Source organism: Desmodus rotundus, chromosome 10 (genome assembly GCF_022682495.2).
Source record: "Desmodus rotundus isolate HL8 chromosome 10, HLdesRot8A.1, whole genome shotgun sequence".
Taxonomy (NCBI): Eukaryota; Metazoa; Chordata; class Mammalia; order Chiroptera; family Phyllostomidae; genus Desmodus; species Desmodus rotundus.
Genome location: NC_071396.1, coordinates 24,700,401 through 24,722,669, shown reverse-complemented (window position 1 = coordinate 24,722,669; position 22,269 = coordinate 24,700,401). Strand labels below are relative to the sequence as shown.

General features: G+C 58.1%; 1 protein-coding gene across 5 annotated transcripts in view; it reads right to left on the bottom strand.

Annotated features, from left to right (window-relative positions):
- Positions 1-1,068: 1,068 nt before the first annotated feature.
- The window catches only part of HERC2 (HECT and RLD domain containing E3 ubiquitin protein ligase 2), a 177,790-nt gene continuing 156,589 nt past the window's right edge, over positions 1,069-22,269 (bottom strand). For all 5 annotated transcript variants that reach the window (XM_053913371.2, XM_053913370.1, XM_053913372.1 and 2 more), the window contains 14 exons: positions 20,621-20,798; positions 20,006-20,167; positions 17,679-17,770; positions 17,364-17,503; positions 12,092-12,279; positions 11,222-11,419; positions 9,476-9,559; positions 5,878-6,019; positions 5,594-5,788; positions 4,944-5,056; positions 4,282-4,472; positions 3,366-3,471; positions 2,833-3,045; positions 1,069-1,615 (listed from right to left, as the gene is read on the bottom strand). In XM_053913371.2, coding sequence (XP_053769346.1) covers positions 1,343-1,615; positions 2,833-3,045; positions 3,366-3,471; positions 4,282-4,472; positions 4,944-5,056; positions 5,594-5,788; positions 5,878-6,019; positions 9,476-9,559; positions 11,222-11,419; positions 12,092-12,279; positions 17,364-17,503; positions 17,679-17,770; positions 20,006-20,167; positions 20,621-20,798 — 2,275 coding nt within the window. In that variant the 3' untranslated portion in view covers positions 1,069-1,342. The remainder of the gene's footprint in view (positions 1,616-2,832; positions 3,046-3,365; positions 3,472-4,281; positions 4,473-4,943; positions 5,057-5,593; positions 5,789-5,877; positions 6,020-9,475; positions 9,560-11,221; positions 11,420-12,091; positions 12,280-17,363; positions 17,504-17,678; positions 17,771-20,005; positions 20,168-20,620; positions 20,799-22,269) is intronic.

Here is a 22,269-nt window from a genome sequence, read left to right as displayed (position 1 = left end):
GCAGTTTGTAATGCAGCCAAGGCGGGCTGGCGACAGCCCTGGCAGGTGTGGCTCAGTGGGTCCCACATCGTACTGCAAACCGAAAGGTCCCCGGCTGATTCCCAGTCAGGGCATGGGCCCGGGTTGCGGGTTCAGTCCCCACTTAGGGCACGTGCAGGAGGCAACTCATTGATGTTTCTCTAGCACATCAAAGTTTCTCTTCCCCTTTCTCTGTCCCTTCCCCTCTCTCTAAAAATCAATAAAATCTTGAAAAACATACCATACATCTTATGAAAATTTTGAACCCATTTGGTCACACGTAAGTCCCCAGAAAAAACTTCCTTTTCTCTTTGGATCTTCTGATGTAAATGATTGGGTCCCTGAATAAACAGTCTCCCACCACGAAACACCCACTGTGGGCCCATGTGGTACCACTGGCCTCAGGTCCAGCGCTCTAGGCCTATCCCCAGCCTGCCCCACACGGCCGAGGGGGCCCAGGGCCGGAAGGGACAGCCCACACGACTGCCCTGAGTGCCCCCAGCTCCCAACACCAGCTGCGCCCCCGACCCTCTTCACTCTGCTAATGACCACTCCTTTGTCACCAAGCGAGTTTGGGTTTTGCCACCAAAACCACCTAGCTGGACCAGAGTGGCTGTAACTGACGTCCCGTCCCAGACAAACTCGTCCTGTGGCAGCGGCACGCCACCTATGTGAGTCTGACCCTGTGGGACACTGGGGCGCGAGGTTTGGCGACGTGTTTTATTCATAGGGAATGAAGACTTGGGCAGGTACACGACATCAGCAGTGTGTACAGTGCGCCTGGCATGACAGGAGCATGACAGCGCTCAGGGGCCCGGCCCGACCGGGTCGCAGGCCGCTTTCGCCAAGACACCACCCGCCTCTGGGGGGGTGGCTGAAATCAGCTCTGGGTGTGTTCAGGTAATACTAGTCACCCCCTGTTCAGAAACGGTTAGTGAATTCGGAGTAAGCTGCATTATTTATAATTCGGCTGAACGGTTACACAGTACTTCCAACGTGCAGTCTGGGCGAGGTGCCACACTGGAAGGAAGAACACACACTCTATTGCACCCACAAGTAAAAAGGCTTTTTATTCGTTTCTGGGAGGCTGCAGGTCAGTATTTATATAAACATGTACACTCTTTAGTAAACACGAGAGTCCGACACGCGATGCAGCATTGCGGGTGAGGACACCCTCGGCGTCTCGGCGACGCCGGTGTCCACCCGGGGCGTCGAGCGAGGCAGATGTCCAGCAGCGCTCGGGCCCCGAGCCGCACGCCCGCCGCACGCCTGTCTGGGAGGGGACGCCGTCCCCGCAGGCACCTCTGCGGCCCTCCACGCCCGCTCAGTGTCCCGTCAGGTAGTCCTGCGTCGAGTCTGAAGCGAAAGACTCCGCGTCCTCGTTCTCTGAGTCGGCGCTGCTGTCCTCGGCCGCCGGCTCTCCTGTGAGGGCGATGCGCGCGTAGTCGTCGGTGTCTATAGATTTGCAGAAGTGGATGGCATACTTGAGCTTCTCCTCCAGCACCCGCTTACACGAGTACCGGGGCAGCTTCAGCAAGAAGAAGCAGGTGTAGGACTCAGGAAGGAAGTGGTCAGGGGGATTGTACTTGTCCAGCACCTGTGGGTGAGAAACGGAGAAGTAGCCAGAAATGAGTCAAGGGCAGGCTCCACCCCTGGCTGGTGTGGCTCCGCGGATGGAGCACTGGCCTGCTAACCACAGGGTCGCAGGTTCGATTCCCAGTCAGGGCACATTGTGGTCCAGGTTCCCGGTAAGGGGGGCGCAAAAAGCAACCACACATGAATGTTGCTCTCCCTTTTTCCCTTCCCCTCTCTAAAAAATAAATAAAATCTTTAAAAAAACACAAAAAAAAACCCCACCAGACTCTACTCACAAAACCCTTGCACGCTTCTAAGCAGAACAAGTATCATTAACGATATAATCCAGCTAATTTTAGAGCTAAAAAGGAAGGACACATTAGCTCCTAGACTTGTAGTAAAAAATACCGATTGGTTGTTCCTACGATTACTTTTGCCCCAATCAGCGCTCGAAGAGGGTGGGAGGGCTGGGGCGGGGCGGTGGGCGTGGCCTGTCACTCGGCTAGAGCGGCTCTCCTCGGTGCCCGAACCAACCAGTTTCCGCCGCTGCAGAGGAAGGTGCTGGGAAGCCAGCAAGTACCATTGGCAAAACCCAGAACTGCCTACGTTTTGAGAGAATACCTAGCTGTGCTCTCTCAGACATCTCCCTCAGAGATGAGGGTCAGGCTGCGCTCATCGCGAACGCAGGGGGTGGCGGGACCCTCCATCCTGCCCCGCCCCCTACGGTACTGCTACCAGGAAAGTCTGGGGTGGGGGAGGGGTGGTCATGGCACCCGGTGATGGGTCCGTTGCTTCCTGGCCCGTTGGATGCGGGCGCCTGGCCACGTCCTGTTTCAGACCATTGGACCACGGAGTTAGGACGCAAAGCAGAACCGTTCAGCTGGGTTGAGCACTCTGGTTTTGGTAGGGGGCAGCGTCAGGTGGTGATGCACCCAATGCACCCAGAGAACCGGGCAAACGCTCCAGGCGGAGTGTGCGCGCACACCCACGACGCGCCGACGGGACAGCAGAAGGTTCTGCCGGCGCCAACACACGTTTTGTAAAGTGGGTAGTGCCACCCAACGTCTGCAGCCACAAAATTCTGAGCTCTCAAATCAAAGGAGTGGGGGTGTTTTTCCTTTATTTTTTTTTTATCTCCAGAAAAAGGCACAAGCACACAGGGCCGCAGACCGGTTCCCGACCTGCCGCAGGAGAGAGCGCGGCCGCCCTTGCTGCCGGCCAGCCCCGCAGGAGCCGCACCTGGATGACGAAGTCCCGGCCGCGGAAGTCGGCGATGGTCCTGGGCAGCCGGGTGCGGCCCCACACGAAGCGGAGGAAGAGGGAGCGCTCGGTGTTGGAGAAGGACTCCATCACCTCCCAGAACCACTGGGTCAGGGACGCGGACGGCTCCACCCCTTTGTACGTGGCCACCGACTTGAGAAGGTGCAGGGGGATATCCGGGCTGCCGCACACCTGCGAAAGGACACACGGTCAGGGAGGTGACACTTCCCAGCCTCCCTGTCGGCAGGGTATAGACCGCGCTTTCTTCCCACCCAGGCCAGTGGGGGAGGGGAGGGGCGGGGACAGGTCACGCACACATCCAAGTGGACCTGCATTCGGCTTGTGACCCCGTGGCCCGCCGTGGGAAGGGGCGGCAGAGGGCACTGGCTTCCTGGGCACCTCTCGGACTTCCGAGTGCTTGGTGTAACTGAGATAATCGAGGGGCACGGATTCGGGGGGGTCACCACGCAAAAGGCAGTTCCCTGGGTGGCAGTTAGCAGAGGCCGGCGTACCATCGTCTCCAACTCGTACCCGGTGAACAGAGAAAGGAGGGGGACAGGCACGACACGGGCCATCCCCTCCCGGACGGCAGCAACCTGCTCATCGAATTCATGGAGTCTGAAAGAGAAAACTCTGCTTTTCTAGGTGACACAGGTCTTGTCCTCGTCCCACCTAGCATCACCCCACAGAGGATCTGGGTGTGTGCTTTACAGACGAGGCCTCGCAGTCTCCGTCCTGAGGTCGCCCAGGCTGGCATGTGGAGGATGGCCACACACTGTCCACAGTCCTCCACCTCCCTCCTCCCTTCCCCTCTGACAGCTGCCTCGCAGGCCCCACAGATAGAGCCCTCTGGAAACACACTGCCTTTGGGGCCCTCAGGACTGGCGAGTTAGGGCACCAGGCAGAATGGGATGCAGGGGACAGAAGAGGACACCTACCAGGACCACCCTCCACCAAGGCCCAGCAAGCAAAGCTGGCCCGTCACGCACCAGCTCGGTGCCCCTGGGGCACAGGGCCCGAGGCCTGTGCAGCATGGACCCAGGCGTCAGGGGGCAGGGGGGGGGGCAGCGGTGAGCGGGGAAGGGCGAGTGCTGTTGCGAACCAGCCACGCAGCAGCCACGCCTGAACACTGGGGTGAGGGCCACATGTGGGCAGAGACGGCCTGACTCGGTCCTGCCCCAGAAGAGGCGACAGAGGACGGGGGCACACAGATACCGTGTCCGCAGAATGTGGGCCAGCCAGCAGCCTCAGGCGAGCGCAGCCAGCCCCCTGACCCTGACCTCAGAGTTGGCTCTAAGGGCTGCAGGTCAGCAGCCCTCGGAGCTGAGTGCGTCAGCACCTCGTGCACAAGACCACGCACGCAAACCCCGCCCACTGTTTTTGCGGAGCCGGGGCGGGGGGGGGGGGGGGGGGCCGGGGCCTGCGCACCTGTAGTTTATGGCCAGCCGGACGTACTCCGCGCGGTTGTCCAGGGTGATGTGAGTGTACTTGGAGCTCAGCTGGATGTCCTGGCCGCTGGCGCTCGGCACAGTGAAGGGCAGGCTCATGGCCTCGAACTCCTCCGACGTGGCTTCGTTGTCACGGATGTACATGAGCCCTGGGATGAAGTCTTTGTCCACCTTTCAGGGGCCAACGGGAGTCTGTGTTGGTCGGGGGCTGTTCTCACACCCCAGGCCCCGGCTCACAGCCCAGCGCCACTCAGGCCCGCGGGGACTCCGCCGGCCTGGGGAGCGTGGCCAGGCGCCCATGCATCCGACCGGCCGCAATGCAAGAACCGGTAGTCCAAGGACCTCCTTAAGAGGAACCGCTGAGCGCGCACTGGCCACTGCAGCTGGAGGCTCCACCCCCGCCCTGCCCTGCCCTGCCCTCAGCTCCCTCACAGCAGAACTCAGGAGCCCCGTCTGCCCAGATGGTCTAGCGAAGTCTCGGAGCTGACCGGCTTGTGTCCACACGCCTCAGCTGCTCTACAGGACGGCATTGTGCAGCAAGCATCCCAACCACCACGAGAGGGTCAGAGCCTTGGAACAGGCTGCACCTCTTAAGCGACCCGGGGACCCCACTTTCCCCAACCCCTCCCTCCTAGGGGTTACCTCACTGAGGTCTGCGATGGTGAGGCTCATGCCCGCGAGCTGCTTCCAGACGGGCTCGGCCAGGCTGAGGCTCAGGGGGCTCCCAGTGCGGATGGCGATACCCAGCAGCACACCTACAAATCCAGGGCACAGAGACGGGAGGGGTTGGAAACCACAGGCAGGACGCCCCAGCCACTCGACCCCACGGGGACTGGCTCTCCCCTGGGGCCCTGGCACTTTCTGACCCACCCACCCCAACTCAAGAGGCCCGTCGTTAAAGCAGCTGCCCTGTTTCAAATTCCTCGTGGCTTTGGTTACCAAGGGCCAGTTTCTGACCCTCCCCCTCTGTCCAGCATCAGGCATCAGCTGCCCTGAGGCCCAGCCCCACTGCTATGATGGTGAAACCCCGAATGGAAAAGGCGTGAGGGACGGAGAAGCCACCCAGAGCCCTCAGCTCCGACCCACCACTCCTGACACAGGCAGGACACAGAAACGTGTTGCCCCTCTATGTGCCCAAGGTCCTCCCAGGCCCCAGCAGGTCCCCGCTACTGCAAGCAGAGGAAAGCTAATGGTGGACATGCAGCGTGCCACGGCCCCTCCCGAGACACAGCGAACACCAGGTCAAGGGAGGGTGCCCAGGGGCCCCCAAACCACTCATGCCGGAGGCGCACCCAGGAAGCGGAACATGTTGGCGTGCACGGGCGCCCTGGCGGCTGGGCTGAACAGGTAGCAGTCGCGGTTGGCCCCCGACTCGTCCCTCCCGTTGGGCGTCACGATAAGCAGGGGGGTGAGTCCGTTCTGCAGCTCCTCACAGATCTCGGCTATGGACTCACTGTAGCCGCCGCCGCAGTCGTCCACAGATTCACCTGGGGGGTGGGGGGAGAGTTGGCTACACGGTCCCCCAGCAGAGCCCGTGGGAGCAGACGCCCCAGCCCTGCCTGCACATGGCTCTCACCCACAAACTTGACTTTCCAGACGCGGTGGGGCAGCAGCAGGCTGTCAGCGCTGAACGAGCTCATCTTGGCACACATCTGCCCGAAGACGGACTTGGTGCCGTCAGGGCCCGCCAGGCCGCCTTTGCTCCGCGAACGCTTGACCTGCAGGAGAGAGGCGAAAGGGACAGCAGTCGCAGAGGAGGCACATGGTAGATAGGCCCGGGGACGCCGGTGGCCAAGGCTGAGCCCTGTGGCCACACGCCTGTGTCACTACACTGCACTCCCCCTCCGGTCACCTGCACTCTGTTGCAGCAAGGCTCACAGACAGTGAGCTGCACTCATGTGGGCCCCCCAACAAGTCAAAGTGAGGCCCACTGAATTCCCAGTCAAGGTGAAGGGCTTCTGGACTAGCTGCACCTCATAACCGCCCCCCCCGCCCGCCCTGTCCCTCACCACACGCACCCCAGCACCCAGGCCCTCCGAGGACCTCAAAGGCCAACCAGGAGCTCCTTTCCCCGCGTGACGCCACGTGCTTGCTCCTGGGCCCTCACGTGCAGGAGGCCCACTGGATGCACGAGGCTCACCCCTCGGCGTGATGCCTAAGCAAACACCCCCAAGTGCGCCCAGACCGCGGTGCTGCGTGATCAGTCCCTATGCTTGGTGACCGTGACCTGGCTCACCCCATGGCCTCGGCTGACCACCTCCCCACAGGGCTTCGGTGAGGGAGCGGCCTTCCAGGCAGAGTCTGGGTGCTCGGAATGCTGGCACACGGCTCTGAGACCCAACAGGAAGCGTGGCTCTGCCAGGACCTGCCTTGTCTCCTTCCTGTCTGGTCCTACTCAGCTCGCGGGGTCACTTGTCTCCAAGAACGACCCCTTTTTCTTCCCGAAGGTCTCATCCCAGTCTAAGACATCTAGCCAGATCAGACAAGGGCCTGCAGCCCCCGCTGCAGCCACGCTCAGAACCACCTGGACGGTCAGTCACAAACGAGGCCATGTGACAAGTTAGGGACGAAACCATTATGAGAATGTGCCTTCAAGCTGATCCCTCCGGCTAAACACCCACCACCCGTAACTCCACGACAAAGACAGTAACAGATGCCCGTGGGATGAACTTTTCCAGCGCCAGGCAGTTCGCTTTGTGTCCACGGACGTTAGCAGCCTTGCGGGCCACCCAACCCCTGCAGGGAACTGAGCTGCGGGCAGGAAGGGAGGGTGGTGCCTGCACATGAGGCATGAGACCTGGACCCGCTTCCTGCCCTGGGCGTCACACGGCCGCTGTGTCCAATGCCCAGTGACAGACGGCGCTCTCAGCTGCTACGAAGGAGCGGGCTCTGTGACCCCAGCGGCCCCATGAGGACAGGGACCGGTGAGCTGAAGGGGTGGGGCGAAGGGGGGGTTGATCTGCAGAGCAGGAGCCCAGAGAACAGTCACAGGCTCTAGTCACAGCAGCCTAAGTCTGCGGAAGGGAGCATGCATACATTCCGCACTAGCTGTGTAGTGAAAACGTGTTGACGTGCGCTGATTCTCAGATGCTGTTACACACCCTACGTGCAGCATCTCTAGGCCACTTCCCACGGGGTGTCCCCACGGGGAGAGGCCTGGTGCCCTCGAGGCCTGCAGCCATGCCCGGGGCAGGAAGGGGCCAATTGTTTGCTTGAATTCCCCTCCCTGCCCCCGCCCGGGCTCTGCTTTTGGTAAGAACAATTCCGTTTCCATCTCTGGGGAGGGCTCTCCAGCCACCATGCGCATGGCACCGGTGCTGGAGGCTGTCTGCCTGCCTCGCAAAGACACCTAATGCAAATCTGGGAGCCCTCTCCCCACCTGCTCCCTCACCACACACTGAGCAGGCCCCCTGCCCCAGCCCCCGGGCTGGGATGCAAGGACGGGAGGGGAGGAGGCACCCAGCACAGGACGGACACACCCGAGACACAGAGGTGGCGCCTGGCATGACATCCGGATAGCCCAGAAGCCGGTTCCCGTCCGAGGCTGAGGTGGGCACATGATCCAGGAGGCTATGATCTGTGGCCACTGGCTCAAACTTCAGTATCTAAAACCTACTAATGCAGAGACAGACAAATGCTCCTCGAAGGTGTGGAAATAAAAGCTTTTTCATGAGCCTCACTCAATAGCCCGTTTGTCTGCGGAGCGGGCTGCCTGGCCTCCAGCGCAGCGTTACGCATGCTGACGTCCGTGAACGGACCACTTCCATCAGCGCGGCCGCACGTGTCCTCCAGCAAACCACGAGCGTTGGCATTTGATTCCAAGTGCCCCAGGTCTGGGAAAGCTTCCAGTCAGGAACCCACAGCAGGGTGGAAATCATGTGTTACCACAAAGGCGCAGGAACAAACTATCTGTTCTTTGTGGCTCCGCCTCTGTGCAGGAGGCAGGGCCCGTGCCGAGTGGACTTGAAATGCCAGGTGCCGCCGGGCTCCTCATCAGGGGTAGTGACGGACTGACGGGCGCTCGCCACACCGGCGGCAGCAGCAGGAAGGCAGAGCTGGTCCACGTTCCACGTTCTCAGTTACAGCCATGAGACACATTAGTGACCAGCTTGTGAACTGTTTAGTATGGGGGGAACCCCCCAAAAAACTCCCCTGGAACTATCTTCTGGAGGGCGGGCCCATGTAGTCCAGGCTTCCCCCACTAGGTGAGTGTTTTAGGAACCTATCTGTATCAGTGCACCAGCTGGCGTTGTTGTGAGAGGCTGCGATCGGCTTCAGTGCTTTTTTTTTTTTTTTTTTTTTTGAAGACTATTCAACGTGTTTGCCTATGTCATGATGGGCAATTTTCAAGGGCACCTGCCCACACCGTGCTGAGTGTTCCACAGTTTTTGACAAAAAACGGCATGACCCCTGTGCCCCACCCTCCCTATTCATCTGATCTCACCCAAGCAACTTTTTTTTTGTTTCCCTGGATGAAAAAAAGTCCTCAAAGGAAAACGTTTTGCCAACATGGAAGAGGTGGAAAAGGTGAAGCATTAAAACGCAGCAAAATCAGCAAATTCAAACCCTATTGGAAAAAAGGTCTCCCTAGGTGTATTGTATCAAATGCAGAGAACTTGAAGGTGACTGAAGTTTAAACGTGTCAGAACGCATACACAAATGTTTATAAACAAATGCCAGGGTTTTTGCTCACCCCCACCCCGTAAGCCCTGAGAGCCAGGAAGCGTGTGAGGCTGACGGCACAGGGACAGGGACGGTCACCACCTGCACTCGAGGCCCCTGACCAGACCTGCTTCTCAGAGCCAGCCACAGGGGACAGAGAGGCACGGCCAGCACCCCAGGGGGCACAGCAAGGTACAGCGGAGTTGCCTGTGGGGCTGCCAGAAGCACCCCCCGCAGCCCTGCCCCTGCCCATCAGCGGCCGTGACCACCATGGGGCGGAAGGTGGCCATGGTTACTTTTCCCACTTTGCTAATCTGTCCTTGTGCTTCCGGATTCGGGCTTCTTGCTTGTTATAAAGAAAATACCTCACACCCCCACCCGCGGCCTCGGTACCCAGGATGGCTGCACCGCGGCACTGGGTCTCCAGGACAAGGGTGTGGCTGAGGCCTGCCCACCCGGGGCCACCCAGGACACCATCACCTCTGCAGGTCAGCACCCGCCCCTGTGGTCACCTGGATCCGGTTCAGCTCCACCACGGGGCCGTGCTGGCGGTCTCGTACCATCGTGGCTTGAACCACCTTTCGGAAAGCCACCTCCTAGAACAGGACAGACAGGGTGAGAACGTGACGCAGAAAGTGAGACCCACAGACAGACAGATCATGACGTGGTTTTAAAACCCACCAGTCCCCGCAGTCCTACTTCCTCAAGAACAGGTAACTACAAACACTCTTCTCCAGGTTGTGAGGCTGGCCTCCACGTCCACACAGGGCGCTCGGGACCCATCAGGGGGACGGAGGGCCACAGGTGCTGAGGGCCCGCTCCAACTGGGGTCTCGGGCCAGGCTCTGAGGAATGACCAGGGAGCCAAGGCCTCCCGGGCAAACCCGAAGTCCCCCCGACTGACCCCAAAGCCTAACCACGCCTCAGTGTCACTGCGCGAACCACACAGCAGCAGCAAGGCCCGGGAGCCCCAGGGAGCGGGCAGGCCAGCCCCCGGAGGGGAAGATCAAGAGGGCGTCATGGAGGGACCTGGCCAGCAGGGGGGTGCCCCTGGCCACACACCCTCATCCACCCCCACATGCTAATTCTGCCCTGGCCCGCTGGTCCTCTGCTTTCCACACTCCTGGCCCGCAGCCAAGCAGCCTTTCTGAGCTCTGAGTGTGTCCTGGTCATTACGCTCCAGTCACCTCCCCAAATCCCCCAGCAGAGGGGACCACCCTCACAGGACTGGGCAGGGCCCACCTGCAGGAGCCTGGGGCTGAAGGCGCCTCTGAGAACCCCCCACTGCACTGCCATCCTGCACTCACAGCCTCTGTGGGCACACCCTACCGCCCACCATCCTCTCCTGACGAGGAAAGGCTATCCCTCCCTGCCCAGTGCCCCCCATTTGGAGGGGTAAAAGTGGTTGAAGTCAGGTTTCCCATCCGTTTTCCCTGTTCCCCGTCATCAGCCGCGTCCTGTCGTGACCACAGCCTCACCACTGTGCACATGCCTCTAAACCATACGCGACGATGACCCGTGTGCGGTCCCCGTCCGCTCGGTGGGAACAGAGCCAGTCCTGAACCAAACCTGTCTGGACGGGACTCCCAGCACCTGAACTTTATTTCAGTATGAACAGACTGTCATCTTGGAGAACTGCGACATCACAATCCCAGGCTCGCGGGAGCAGGGCCCCCATCCCGACTGCTCCGCCTTCCCTGCACAAGCATCCCCCCCCACCAACCCTCCACACCACCTCAGAGCCTCTGCTAGACGGTCCCGCCCAGCTGCCTGTGGAAAACTCAGCGACTTCCAGTCACGGGAAACCCGGACTCCTGAGTTGGGTACCCCATTTCTGGAAAGCTCAGACGACTCCAAGTGTCGATGGGCTGGGCTCTATCTAGAGCCTTTCAGATGCTCCTTCACGGTCTGCTCACAGGCTGTCAAATCAGCCTCCGACCCGCAATCCGCACAGCCCGGGGCGGAGCCTCCTCGGGGTGCCCAGGACAGTAGCGCTCACAAAGCCTCAGGGCCAGGGGAGCAGAGAGCACAGCAAGGATGGAAGCTCAATCCCGCGAACCCCACACAATCCATGCGGGGAGGGGAGTGGCAGAGACCACAAGGGGGAAACGCGGCACCAAACGCAGAAGAGATGTCTGTCTGTCCGTCAAGGCGCGCTCTGACACCCAGAGTAGAGCCGGGCAGGCAGCAGGTGCCCGAGGAGCAACTGCGGAACGAGCTGCACGCAGGCAGTCCCAGTGTGCGTTTTCGCCCGGTTACCTTTCCCTGGGATATCAGGATTCCCCGCAGGGTGTCGAAGCCCACAGACGGCCCGAGCCCGGCCTCGCCGAGGGCGCCCTCCAGGTCGAACATGGGGATACAGGGGCAGAAGAGCTCGGACAGGTGGTGCAGCAGCAGCAGCCGGTTGCGCAGGGCGACGATGGGGATCTCCTGCAGGTGGTTGTACTCCATGGGGACCTGCAACATCGGCACCCGTTAGTGCGCCTCGGCTTCCAGTGCACAGACGAGCACTGCACTCCAGGTGGATTCTGAAACACTGCTTTCAAAACAGAGATGCAGCCCTGGCTGGTGTGGCTCAGTGGATTGAGTGCCAGCCTGCGAACCACAGGGTCGCCAGTTCAATTCCCAGTCAGAGCACATGCCTGTGTTGTGGACCAGGTTCCCCAGTAAGGGGCGTGTGAGAGGCAACCACACACGGATGTTTCTCTCCCTGTCTTTCTATCCCTCCTTCCCCTCTAAAAAAATAAATCTAAAAACAAAACAGAGATGCGCCTGATGAAAAATCTCACTGTAATAATATTCTGGCCACTTTGCTTCAGCCAAGTAACATAAACTGAGGAGAATGCTGATAAAATTAGTCTACACAGACATAGTTCACTAAAGAACAGGGGCGGCCTGGACTACCAGAACGGTTTTACATAGTTCCTAAGATTTGGAATGAAGGCGGCACATTTCACTGATACACACAGACTGTTGGATGATGGGAACGTTAAAGTTCTCAAAGCGCTCATTTCAACACAGTGAGCCTGAGTGGTTTCCAGTGGGGCGCCTGGCCACGCCCAGCTCGGTGCGTAAGCAGGAGCTCTGCCCCGACATGCATGCCCAGCCTGCCCGCCCACCAGCACTGACCTGTGCAGGCAGCTTCCCAGCGCTGGCAGGCTTGCTGGTGGACCAGGCCAGAGTGTGTGCCGAGCCGCAGGCCACGCGGTTGACCTTCTTACCCTGAAGGGCAGCGACCAGCCGAGGCCTCTGGATGGCGTTTGTCGTTCCGTCCCCTAGCTGCCCCTCATCGTTGTCACCCCATGTGTACACCTCACCTATAGCAGCGAATGCAGGAGGGAAAGTGGGTGAGGACTGACGTGTGCGCAGTCCCTCTGTGTCTCCCCCACAGAGGGTCATCACTGCCCATCATCCGGGGTGACCTCTGGGTGACCAAAGGCTCTGACAACAGTTCCAGAGGCACACGCCTCTGAGATTCTCGGCAGCCCTGTGGCCAACAAGGCTTCTCTGGTCTCAGACATCCAGTGATGTCCACAGGATGAAGCACGGGGGGCAGCGGCTCTGAATCGGAACAACACATTAAAACAGACGGTAATAGCGGCTGACTTCCAGTCAAGATGGAGGCGTAGGCAGACATGGCTCTCCTGTCCACACAACCACATCAAAACTACAACTAAAACAGAGAACAACCATCACTCAGAACCGTCAGAAATCGAGCTGAATGGAAGTCTGACAACTATGGAATTGCAGAAACCACCTCCATCCAGACTGGTAGGAGGGGTGGAGGCGCAGAACAGGCTGGTCCCACACCCACGTGGGGTGGATAAAAATTCAGGAGGGATATCTTGGGAGGGAGGAGTCCCAGCCCCATACCAGGCCTCACAGCCCGGGGTTCCAGTGCCAGGAAGAGAAGTCCCCACAACCTCTGGCTGCAAAAACCAGTGGAGATTGAGTCAGTGGGAGAAAATTCTGGAGCCCCAAGCAGTTCCTATTAAAAAACCCACACACAGACTCACCTACTCAGACTCACTCCCTCTGAGCTCCAGCACTGGATGGCAGCTGGGAAATCACCAGTGGTATACGGGGAGGAACTGAAGTGTCTGGCATCAAGGTGAGCGGAGGCCATTGTCCCCTTTCTAAACCCTCCACCCACAGTGCCGGCAAGCTGGTACCCTATCTGAGACTCCATCAACCTGGCTAACTCTGTTTGACCCAACTTGGAGATCCCCAGACTTCGCTCCAACTTAGGGGCCCACCCAAGCTGCCTTTCCATCTGAATGGCTGGTCTGGCTTATGCTTTACGACTTCCTAAATCCTCTTAAACAAGCAGCAGCTGGCCTCAGTGAGTCCCAGGCCCAGCTATAACAGCAGGCAGCCTAGATTCACAGCTTGGCTTCGCCTGGGAATCTCCAAGCCCAGCACAAGGAGCAGCCATCTCAGATTGCCTTATAGCTCAGGCAGGGTGGCCCCGGGCAGAACACAATTGGGAGCTGACCCTTGGCCTGCACCACCCGGGAAACCCCAGGGCCTGTGCACCCAGTGGTCAGCTACAGACCACTTCAGAGCGCCACCACCCTGCCCCTGCACAGCTCAACCTCCACAGAGGGCGGAGGTTGGAGGTCAGTGGTCACAGCCAGTCCTAGCAGCTGACTGGCCTGGGTAAATCCTTCCCATTCATCTGCCAACCAAGGCTCAACTACAAGAGGAAGGTGTACTCAGCCCACACGAAGGGTGCACCGGGAGTATCCAGCTTGGGTGATAAGGAGGCTGTGCCACAGGACCCTACAGGACACCTACTACATGAGGCCACACTGCCAAGACACGGAGTCAAAGCAGCCCTTCCTAATACATAGAAACAAACACAGGGAGGCTGCCAAAATGAGGAGGCATAGAAACATGGCCCAAATGAAAGAACCGATGAAAACTTCAGAAAGGGCTAAAGTAAATGGAGATAAGCAATCTATCAGATGCAGAGTTCAAAACACTGGTTATGAGGACGCTCAAGGAACTGAGCGAGGACCTCAGCAGCATAAAAGACCCAGTCAGAACCAAAGGATGAACAAATTGAAATAAAGAACTATGTACAGGGAAACAACAGTCGAGTGCATGAAGCTGAGAATCCAATCAATGATTTGGAACATGAGGAAGTAAAATACCACCTACCAGAACAACAAGGAGAAAAAAGAATCCGAAAAAATGAGGACAGTGTAAGCAGCCTCTGGGACAACTTCATGAGGTCCAACATTAGCATCATAGGGGAGCCAGAAGTAGAAGAGAAAGAGCAAGAAATTGGAAATCTATAATGAAGGAAAACTTCCCTCATTTGGTGAAGGAAATAGACACGCAAGTCCAGGAAGCACAGAGAGTCCCAAACAAGACGGACCCAAAGAGGCCCCCTCCAGGACACATTCTAATTAAAATGCCAAAGGTTAAAAATAAAGAGAGAATCTTAAAAGCAGCAAGAGAAAAGCAGTTAGTTACCTACAGGGGAGTTCCCATAAGACTGTGAGGTGATGTCTCAAAAGCAACTTTGCAGGCTAGTAGCACCTGGCAAGAAATATCCAAAGTCATGAAAAGCAAGGACCTCCAGCCAAGACTGCTCTGCCAGCAAAGATATCACTTAGAGTTGAAGCCAGAGAGAGAGAGCTTCCCAGACAACAAAAAAAACTGAAGGAGTTCATCATCACCAAACCATTATTATATGGAATGTTGAAGGGACTTAGTCAAGAATAAGATCAAAACAATGAACAATAAAACGGCAATAGATACAAGTCTATGAACAATTGAATCTTAAAAACCAACTAAACAAGAAGAACAGAGACAGAATCATGGATATGGGGAGGATTTTGATGGCTGCCAGATGGGAGGGGGCTGTGGGCGATGGGTGAAGAGGTGAGGGGATTAAGAAGCACAAATAGGTAGTTTCGGAAGAGCCACGGGGATGTAAAGCACAGTACAGGAAATGGAGCAGCCAAAGAAGTTAGACGCAAGACCCAGGGACACAAAGGTGTGGGGACTGACTGAGGGGGTGGGGGTGGAGGGGGAGGGGGAAAGAGGGACAAATCAGGACAACTGTAACAGCATAATCAATAAAATAGTAATTAAAAAAAAAAAAAAAAGATGGTAGTGGCCTAAGCAGCCCAGACTGATTCCAAACAGAAGACAAAAGTCATTTTCTAACTAAGACCCATGTTTCCGAAGGAACACGGGCCCTCCCCACAGTTCATCAGTGGAGAGTCCCCATCCAGCGTCCTGCCCCAGGTCCCCACCCTGAGGCACCCCCACCGCTCTGAGGGTGGGTCGCTGCTGGCTGCATGAAGGTCAGTTCTCTGCAGACTCCTCTGAGGTCAGGGGCAGGGCGCCTGCGTCCCACCCCTTCCTGCTCTCCTCAGGTCAGCCCTAAAGCCACGGGGTGGCGGTCAGCACACAGGCAAGGACAGGACCCACTCTCTGTGGAGGCGCAGCTGGGGACAGGCAGTCAGCGTCCATGAGTGACAAGGGCTTCCACACAGGGGCCCTGGGGGCAGAAGCTGCCCAAGAGGGGGAAGGGTCCACTCGGCAGAACGCAAAGGCAGTGACGGCACACTGGTCCCCTAGAGGACCTCGACCGAATCACTCTGTCAGGGAGGACGGGGTCCGGGTCTGCCACCTCAGGAGAGAGGAGGTACAAGTGTGGATGGAGGAGACACAGCAATGGGCCCCGTGGAACGGAGCTGGAGCCCAGGGGCCTGGTGCGAGCAAGTGGTATGAACACACGGATGCCAAGCCCTCCCAGAGGCAAGCTCATGCACCACACACAGACAGACACACACACACACACACACACACACACCCCTCAGGCTCTGTCCCCCTGGAGGGCCTGGGAGCAATAACCCCCCAGTGGCACTGAGCACACCCAGCAAAGCCCATTCTTTGAACACAGCTCTCCTGCAAAGGCATCAGCTCCTGGGGGGGGGGATAGTCGAGCCTACATTCAGGGCCAGGAGAGTCAGGGGGACCAAGTGTCCCACTGTGCCGGCAAGCGAGGGGGATGCTCCGCAGACACAGCTGCCCAAACAGAATGTAAGAGCATCAGAAAACGGCACCCAGGGACGAGCGAGGGCCATCTTGGAGGGGAGGAGACAGGACGTGACAGCTAGGTTCGGCCTCTCTGCCCCGGCGCTGTGCCAGGACGCGTGAGGCAGGGCCGCTTGTAGGACACAGACAACGCGCCAGGGGACAGGCCCCGGGGCAGGGCCTGGCTCCCCATGGATCAAACCATGTTCTTTGTACCGGCTCCCACCTGTTCTGTGAACGTGGGCTGTCTTTCACAAGTTAAAGAACTAAAAGAAAGCAAATAAAAGGCATGCCTTCTCCTTCAGCTCTGGGTCAGATCCACCGGCAGGCTCGCTGGGCCAGCGCCAAGGTGTCGACAGGCCGCCCCTGTCTGGAGGCCGTGGGGGAACCTGGTTCTTTGCTCATTCAGCGGCCCCACTTCCTGGCTGGCTGTCAGCTGACGGCTATTTCCAGCTTCCAGGGGCCACTACATTCCTACCCCGCCGCCCCCCACCAGAAATAGTAGGTCAAGCCCCTCTCACACTTGGTAAATCCCCCCTTTCCCCTCTCCCTTCCCATATATCACTGGTCTCCCGCCCCTTTCCACTCTGAAGGGCCGCCTCTGATTTCACTGGGCTCACCCGAAAATCCAGCATAACCCCCGTGCCACAGGGTCAGCTAGTCAGTGATCCCAATTCCACCTTTAAGTCTCTTTGGTGGGCTCCCCAAGACACCCCCAGGTGACCGGAGGTGTCACAAGGTTCCGCACACAGTCACATTCAGAATCACGATTCATTCAGCGAGAGGACTCGGCGCAAACTCAGCCAAGGGAATGGGTGCGGGGCGGGGTCTGGGGGACACCAGACACCAGCCTGTCCCCGTGGGGCCCCACGGGACGCATGAGCTGGGACTCATGTATGCGTGAGGTGCCAGCTGCCCGGGAAGCTCTGCGGGGCCCGGCACCCAGGGCCTCCACGGGGCTGGTCACCTGGGCACCTCTGCCTGGACAGACCCCGGCTCCAGACCCCAGAGGGAGGCAGGTCACGGCCGAGACCATGTTGTTAGCGCCCACAGGTCAGCACAGTGAGGCCTCCTGTCACTCAGGGAGCGGGGTGGGGGCGCCCTCCCGAAGTCCAGGCTCCCAGAGGCCGGCTGAGGGCCCACCGAGCACCCAGAACTTTCCGAGGCCAGCAGTCTTGGGCCGGCTGTGTGCCTTCTCTGCGCAGCCATTCAACATACCTTACTCACGGGGGCTGTCCCCAGGGGCTGGACCCACCCTCTCAGGACACGGGTGACCACCCCCCACCCCCACCACAGCTGCACAGGACCCTGGGCCGACTCGGAGATCCAGGGCCCTCCCGCCTACCGTCCTCCGTGCAGCACACGCAGTGCAGGGAGCCCGTGGCAATGGCAATGACCTTCTTCCCCTGCAGCCCCTGCACCTGCCGCGGCCTTCTGACGTGGTCGTCGGATCCGTGGCCCAGCCTGTGGTAATCGCCCTTGCCCCTGTGCACAAGGAGACCCGGGGCTCAGCAGGGCGCCCCCTCCTGGTGAAGCACTGAGCTTCAGGACCCATATCACAGCCAGCCATGGAGGTCACCCACCAACCACCCACAAAGGGCAGCAAACATAACCTCGAGCCAACAGCCTGCTCCCAGTGGGGTCACACAGTCTTGCCTACCAAGTGTACACAGTGCCGGACTTGGTCAGGGCCACGGAGAACTGGGACCCGCACTCCACCTTGACCACTCCGAGGCCCGTGAGGGAGTCAATCTACAGGGAAAAGAGTCAGTTAGGCGGACCCCAGGAAGTGCCTGCCTTCGGCCACCCAACAGAGACCGAAACCCACCCAAGGAGGAAGCAGGACAGCCTTGCCCGAGTCACACCTGTTTTAATCCTCACCTGAGGATACGTTTATTGGTTTTAAAGAGGGGGCGGGGAGAGAAAAATCAAATGAGAGAAACAGCAATCAGTTGCCTCTTGTACGCGCCCCAACCGGAAATTGAACTCGCAACCCGGACATGTGCCCTGACCATGAACTGAACCCGCAACCTTTTGGTGTACGGGACGACGCTCCAATCCACTGAGACACCCGGCCACAGCCCATGCCAAATATTCACCATGACTGAAAACCCGCCTCCACCCAGCAAGGAGAGGTTCCCAAGAGGAACAGACGGCCTGGCCCTGCGGGGATACATGCTGACAGGTGGCTCCTAGCCCAGGCCACCGCCGATGAGCTCTGGGACCTTTTCCCCAGAATTCACTCTCGCCACTCGGTTTCCCTTTGGGGCACGGCGGCCCCTCCTCCAGCCAGCCCTGCACCTGTCTGCCCATGGCCGAGAGCACCAGGGCTCTGCCTGCACCCATGGTGCCTCGGCCAATGCACTACAAGACCAGCTCAGCCTGGCCAGGCCTGGAGCCCACCTTGGCCCCTCACAGCTGGCATCCGGGGGCCACCGGGGCCCACTGACCTACCTAGTCATCAACTTTCCTTACCACCTGTGACTGCTTTCAGACTTCAGTTCCCACATTTACATTTAAATTAATGAAAACCTCACTGTCTTCATTCATTTTCTCCCGGCCCCACCCCCGCTGCCAGTACCTCAGTCAAGGCCTCTGCCCACTCACTGTGCACCATCCTGGTCCCTGGAGGTGCAAAGCCTATGTCCAAGCCTTCTTACAGTGAGAAAGCCCACAACAGTTTTTTTTGCAGGGATGTGGAAGCCTAAATAGCTTCCTCGCCTTAGGCTTGTGAGGGAAGAGAGTGAGCAGTGACAATGACAAGGGACAGCCGCTCATCCCTCCCAGCAGGGCTTTCCAAGGCCACCGGAGAGGAGAGTGTCTCCTTGGAGCCCCAGGCACAGTGCAGCCTCCAGGCCACGCCGCCCCCACCCTCTGTGTGAGGTGCTGTGCTACACCCCTGGGTTGAAACCACCAGCCACATGCAGTTCCTGAGCCAGCGATGAGGCCAGTGCCTCCAAGGGACTGAATTTTCTTTCTAGTCTTAATGGATTTAAATGGAAACTGAAGCCGCCACACGTGGCCAGCGGCCACTGCCCTGGGCAGCCCTGCTCCGGGAAGAGGAGCTGTGCAGCTTGGGCCAGGCTCCTGGGGACCTGTGGGGCTCCAGTGGCAGGCAGCCCCCGAGTCTCTGTTCCACCCGCACCAGCCTGGGGCCCCAGGGAGAGGCCCCCATGCAGATGGCTTCTTGCACCCTGGCACCGCACTCACACTCCCAAATCCACGGCAAATGCCGACGTCCTGACAGCCCTGACAGCCAAGCACTAAAGGCCACTCAGCGGTCACCATGCGACCGAAATGCATCAGTGAACGTCACCTCTGCCAACTACCAATCGCAGGGCGAGGGAGTCCCGCAGGTCAGGGCACCGCCCAGGTGCTCAGCTGGAGCAGGGCAAAGCCATCGGACCCCAACCTGACCCGGGCTCCAGCCTCTTCTGTGGCTTCTCCCGGGGTGTCCATGTCTCAGCCAATTGCAACAGCTCCGGTGCCACGACTGTCCACTGTCCACAACACAGACCAGCTGACGGGCGTGAACACGTGCTGTCCTTCCTCTCAAAGGTCTACACCTGCAGCCCTGGCCAGTGGCTCGGCTGGTTGGAGCATGTCTGCACACCCAAAGGTGTGGTTCGATCCCCAGTCAGGGCACGTACGAGATGCAACCAATCGATGTTTCTCCCCCCCCCCCCCCCCCCAATTCCTCTCGCTCTAAAATCAGTGAATCCATCCTTGGGTGAGGTGTGAGAAAAAACGGCTCCGTGGCGCCCGCTAGATCCCACGAGCTTCCCGCAAGAGCAGAGGCAGCATGTGCAAGGACCCATTACACTGTCTGTGAGAAGGTAAAGGCGGGCGGGGCTGCAGCCAGGAGGTGTGCAGACTGGGAAGGGGCAGCAAGCTGACCCCGGCGCACAGTGGACGGCACCCATGAGAGGCCCGAGCTCCAGGTCAGCCTGGTGCGTGGGACCCAGGGGGCGCCAGGCACCAGGGTACCTTCATGGGCACTTTGCAGCCGTCGCTGCCTCCTCTGCCGAGCTTGCCATAGTCACCGTCACCCCAGGACCACACGGTGTCATCGTCGGTGAGGCACAGGGTCTGGGCGTCTCCACTGCCGCAGGCGACGTCGACCACGCGGTGGCCCTGCAGGGCCTCCACCTTCAGAGAAAAGCGACAGGGAGGTTGCCCGACCGCAGCAGGCGGGGGTGCGTCTAAGGGGAGGCTTTTGGGGTGGGGGTGCCCACTGAAGTCTTCACAAAGACGGGGATATTTTAATGACCCCGTGGGACAAAACGGAAAGCTCCTTCATCCAGCTGAGCTCGAAGCGTCTCAGCTGCAGGAGGTGGGTGTCCCCCCACAGAGCCGGCCCCACCACACTGCCTGACCACACGGGCTTCTAGAATGCACAGCGTTTCCTGAGATGCCAGGCAACACCTACTAGTATAAATAAAAACACATTTCTTGCACCATCCTGTTTACGTGACCCACGGAATACAGACCAAAGACGGTTTTCATTTCCACCAAAAATAAAACCTGCTTGTATATCCTGAGGCTGTGACCCTCAGCTCTGAAACGACGGAAGCCGCGCCCCCAGACCCAGCGCTGCCTCACCAGCTTGGGCTTCAGCTGGTCCTCACTGTCGCTGTGGCCCAGGCGGCCGTACCGGCCCTTGCCCCACGTGTACAGGTCCCCGGCTGAGGTGACGCAGGCACTGTGGGCTCCTCCGGCAGCGATGTCGACCACCTCGATGCCCCGCAGAGACTCGATGACGCGCGGGCGGTCACACGGACTGCAAGAGAGGTCAGCAAGTATGACGAAGGAGAATTTAATTCTCATGCGTTTTTACACGTTGGGCTTACTCACATGGTTGCTGTTCATTGAATCAATGTAGCCCTCTCAGTCTACATCCTTCAACTCGACTGTTTTATTTTCAATTTTAGTTTTACTTTTTTTAAATCATTTTTTATTTCTTGATCACAGCTGCCATACGGAATTATGTGAGTGTTAGGTGTACATCCTGAAATATTAGACATCATATAACTGATTATCCTGATAAATCTCGTACCCACCTGGCACTGTACCTAGTTATTGCTATGCTATTGGCTGGATTCCCTAAATTATCCTTTACCTCCCGGTTCTGTAAATACCAATCTGTGCTTCCTAACCCCTTCCCCTTTTTCCCCCCCTCCCCCCAGCCCCCTCCCATTCGGTAACCATGGAAATGTTCTCTGCATAAGTGTTGCTGTTCTGCTTGTTCATTTATTTGGTTTTTTAGGTTCCATTGTTGATAGATATGGATTTATTGCCATTATATTGTATTTTTAAAATCTTTTTCTTCTTCTTAAAGATCCTTTAACATTCCTTGTAATACTGGTTTGGTGGTGGTGAATTCCTTTAGCTTTTTCTTGTCTGGGAAGCACGTTATCTGCCCTTCCATTCTAAACAATAGCTTTGCTGCGTAATCTTGGCTGTAGGTCCCTGCTCTTCACGACGTTGAATGTTTCTTGCCTGTCCCTTCTAGCATGCAAAGTTTTTTTTCAGACAGTCTTGTGGAAACTGCCAGTTTCTCCCTTGCTGCTGTTAACAGTCTCTCTTTGGCTTTAACCTGTCGCGTTATTATGACGAGTCTTGGAGTGGACCTCTTTGGGTTCATCCTGTTTGGGACTTTCTGTGCTTCCTGGGCTGGTATGTCTATTTCCTTCACCAGGTTAGGGAAGCTTTCTGTCATCATCTTTTCACATAGGCTTTCAATTTCTTGCTCTCTCTCTTCTCCTCCTGGCACCTCCGTGATGCAAACGTTGGTACACTTGAAGGTGTCCCACAGGTTCCTTACGCTGTCCTCATTTGGGGGAATCGTTTTCTCTTTGCCGTTCTGATTGTTTTCTGCTTCCTTTTCTTCCAAGTCTCTGACTGGATCCTTTGCTTCATCTACTCTGCTGCTGATTCCCTGTAATGCATCTCTTCACTGGAACCCTGGGCTGGGGTCTGGGGCGGGGTGCAGACCCCTCACTACTCAGGAGCGACCTCCACAGCTGAGAAATCCCTCTTGATTTTTACCCATCACACGTGGGTGAGGGACAAGCTCATTTTGTGTCTCCCACCCTCCTACCAGTCTTGACGTGGCTTCTTCTTTGTATCCCTAGTTGCCGGGCTTCGGTTCAGCTAGGTTTCAGGCGTTTCTGAATGACGGCTGCTCTGCAGTTTTAACGTGGATGTGGGAGGATGCGAGTACCTGGTTTACCTGCGCCCCATCTTGACTG